At 47.9% G+C, this 2585-nt stretch overlaps 1 protein-coding gene across 8 annotated transcripts in view; it reads left to right on the top strand.

Moving 5' to 3' along the window:
• Positions 1 to 2585, top strand: part of PQLC3 (PQ loop repeat containing 3) — a 27999-nt gene that overhangs the window by 6773 nt on the left and 18641 nt on the right. For 6 of the 8 annotated variants that reach the window (XR_001003894.1, XM_011960899.1, XM_011960896.1 and 3 more), the window contains exon 4: positions 2465 to 2522. The exons of the other annotated variants lie outside the window; for them this stretch is intronic. Coding sequence is in view for 5 of the 6 variants with exons in the window: in XM_011960899.1 (XP_011816289.1) it covers positions 2465 to 2522 (58 nt within the window). In the remaining variant the exon portion in view is untranslated. The remainder of the gene's footprint in view (positions 1 to 2464; positions 2523 to 2585) is intronic. 8 annotated transcript variants of the gene reach the window in all.

Below are 2585 nucleotides of genomic sequence, written 5' to 3'. Positions count from 1 at the left end.
CCTCCCAAAGTGCTGGGATTACAGGCTTGAGCCACTGCGCCCGGCCTCTATAAGATGTTTTAACCTTTGTTTTTTTAAGAGACAGGGTCTCACCGTGTCACCCAGGCTGGAGTGCAGTGGCTGGATTATAGCTCACTGCAGTCTTGAACTTCTGGGGCCAAGGAATCCTCCCGCCTCAGCCTCCTGAGTGGCTGGAACTACAGGTGCATGCTACCATGCCCAGCTAATTAAAAAAAATTTTTTTTTAGAGATTGGGTCCCGGTGTGTTGCCCAGACTAGTCTTGAACTCCTGGACTCAAGCGATCTTTCCACCTTGGCTTTCCAAAGTGCTGGGATTACAGGCATGAGCCGCCACTCCTGGCCCAAGAAAGTGTTTTGAATGGCACTAGCTGTCAGCCTGTCCTGCCACATCCGTGAAATGTCCTGAGCTGTTTCTTCCCATGCCCTCTTCAGAGCAGAGGAAGGAGAGCAGAGCCAGGCCTGTGGCCCGAGTGCCCTAAGCGCAGGCCGTGAGACTGTGGGTGTGGAGTGGTGGGAAGCAGCTGGCCTGGAGCCAGACGGGACAGGTCCCTGCCACCACAGCGGCGGCTTCAGCATACACCAGAAACTGCGCGTCCCCCATCTGTGACGTGGGATCATAATGCCTATGTTTTAGGGTTGCTGTGGAAGCTAGAAGTACCAGAAACACAGTCAAGCAGAGTAAATGACAGGGCCATTGTGGTGGTTTTACCAGAAGCGAGGCTCTGCAGCCCGTGTCGGTGGAGGGAGCTGGGTTCTGGCTGAGTCCTGACCCTCTGCTGTTTCCCCGAGTGGTAAGCTCTGCCGCCTCCATTTCTGTCTGCAGAAAGAGGGACTGCACAGCTGTACTGCACCTCAGCACCTCACGGTCAGTCCCAGCTGGTTAAAGTACTGGTAAACGGTACTTTGAAGATGAAAAGAGTTACGTGATTTACTTTTGAAATAAAATGCAACAGTTTTATGCAAATGGTGAGTCCTCAGATTAGAAAACTTGGGTACTGGTGGCACTGGGAGGTACCACACAGCTGGAGGCTGATGGCGAGTCTGTAGTATCAGCAAGATGCTTATAATCTCCTGTTGGTTGCGACTTACAGAGAGCAAAAGAATAGGGTTACCATATTAAGGAATACTTTTAAATATTGCATGGGATATACTTCTACTGAAAATTATTGACCAGGTATGGTGGCTCATGCCTGTAACCCCAGTGGGTTGGGTGGTCAAAGTGGGAGGATCTTTTGAGGCCAGGAGTTTGAGACTAGCCTGGGCAACATAGTGGGATTTCCTAGTGCTCCAAAAAAAAGAAGAAAAAAAAATGATTCAAGCATGGTGTCTCACACCAATAAATAACTTGGGAAAAGTTATTTATTTTCCACCTGAAATTCAAATTTAACTGGATATCCTGTACTTTAATTTGTGAAATCTGGCAACCCTACAAATAAATCATCTGTAGGACCTCAGGAGCTCCTACTATTGGTCAAATTTTATAAAATGTATGTTCCGAATACACAGAATGAGGTGGGATGGAACAGCGTTGGTTGGGGGAGGAGTCACAAAAATTAGGCTTCAAAATTGAGTTAGTGTTTTCAAAACGGGATTCTATCCAGCCAGCTTCGAGCTACCTTTTGGTGTTGACCAGGCTGTGAGTATTTAGTTCCACTGACTTTTAGCACCGCGCATTGTTTCAGTATCTTCATTTAATGGATGTTTGAAATTATAATAATAGCAGTCTCTTGAGTCGGTGCTACGTGCTTTTAGGCATTTGGGAGGTAGATAGAGTAAGGAATGTTGAGTCCATTTTACAGATAAGCAAATCAAGGTGGAAAGATGGAAAGTGACTTTCCCAAGGCCACTCCAGAGACTCTTGGCAGTCCCCTTCCAGCCCTGGCCGCTGTCTCCTGGGTGCTTGTTCAGCTCCCTAGCTGGCCTCTATTCCTGTGGCGTCACCGAGCTCTGCACATGCCTGACTCCCAGCATTGCCCACCCCAACTGTATCATTTTTACAGTGGAGTTAGTGGGAAAGGTGGAAGTCAGTAAACAGAAGTTCACATCACACCAATTTTGCAGAACATTCCTGCTTTATAATGTTGGACTTCTCTTTTAAGTGCTTAGCTTTTGACCGTGAATTGGAGATGTCTGCATGGTCTGGAATTAAGTGGTCAGTGAAAACCACTAGGAACGTTCCCAGTTGTCGGGAGCAGTCCGTGAGTGTGGGTGTCTTTGTATTTCTCTTCCGTAACCTGCTTTCGTTCTTTTGAACTCCCAGCAGGTGTTCACTTGCAACCCTTTTCATCCCTTCCAAATCCAGCAGATTCTGGTAGCATGTCCCCCTCTCCCACCCGACCTGGCTTCCATGTGCAGCTCTCTGTGGTCTTGGTTTGTATATGTGAGATGGGAGGGTGGCGGGGATGTGGGCGACCCACTGCTGTGTCCCTTAACACTTGGTAAGATTGGTGTCTTCTTGGTTCGTCCTCACTCTGCAGAAGTGGATCATAGACCTGGCCATGGTGAGTATTGTGCTTGAAAAGAAAGTAGGAGGAATAAGCTACCTTGGAGAGAACTTGATAGAT

The sequence above is a fragment of the Colobus angolensis genome, unplaced genomic scaffold (genome assembly GCF_000951035.1).
Source record: "Colobus angolensis palliatus isolate OR3802 unplaced genomic scaffold, Cang.pa_1.0 Scaffold53, whole genome shotgun sequence".
Lineage (NCBI taxonomy): Eukaryota > Metazoa > Chordata > Mammalia > Primates > Cercopithecidae > Colobus > Colobus angolensis.
Note: the sequence above shows the minus strand (reverse complement) of the source record. Positions and strands in the feature narration are given on the sequence as shown.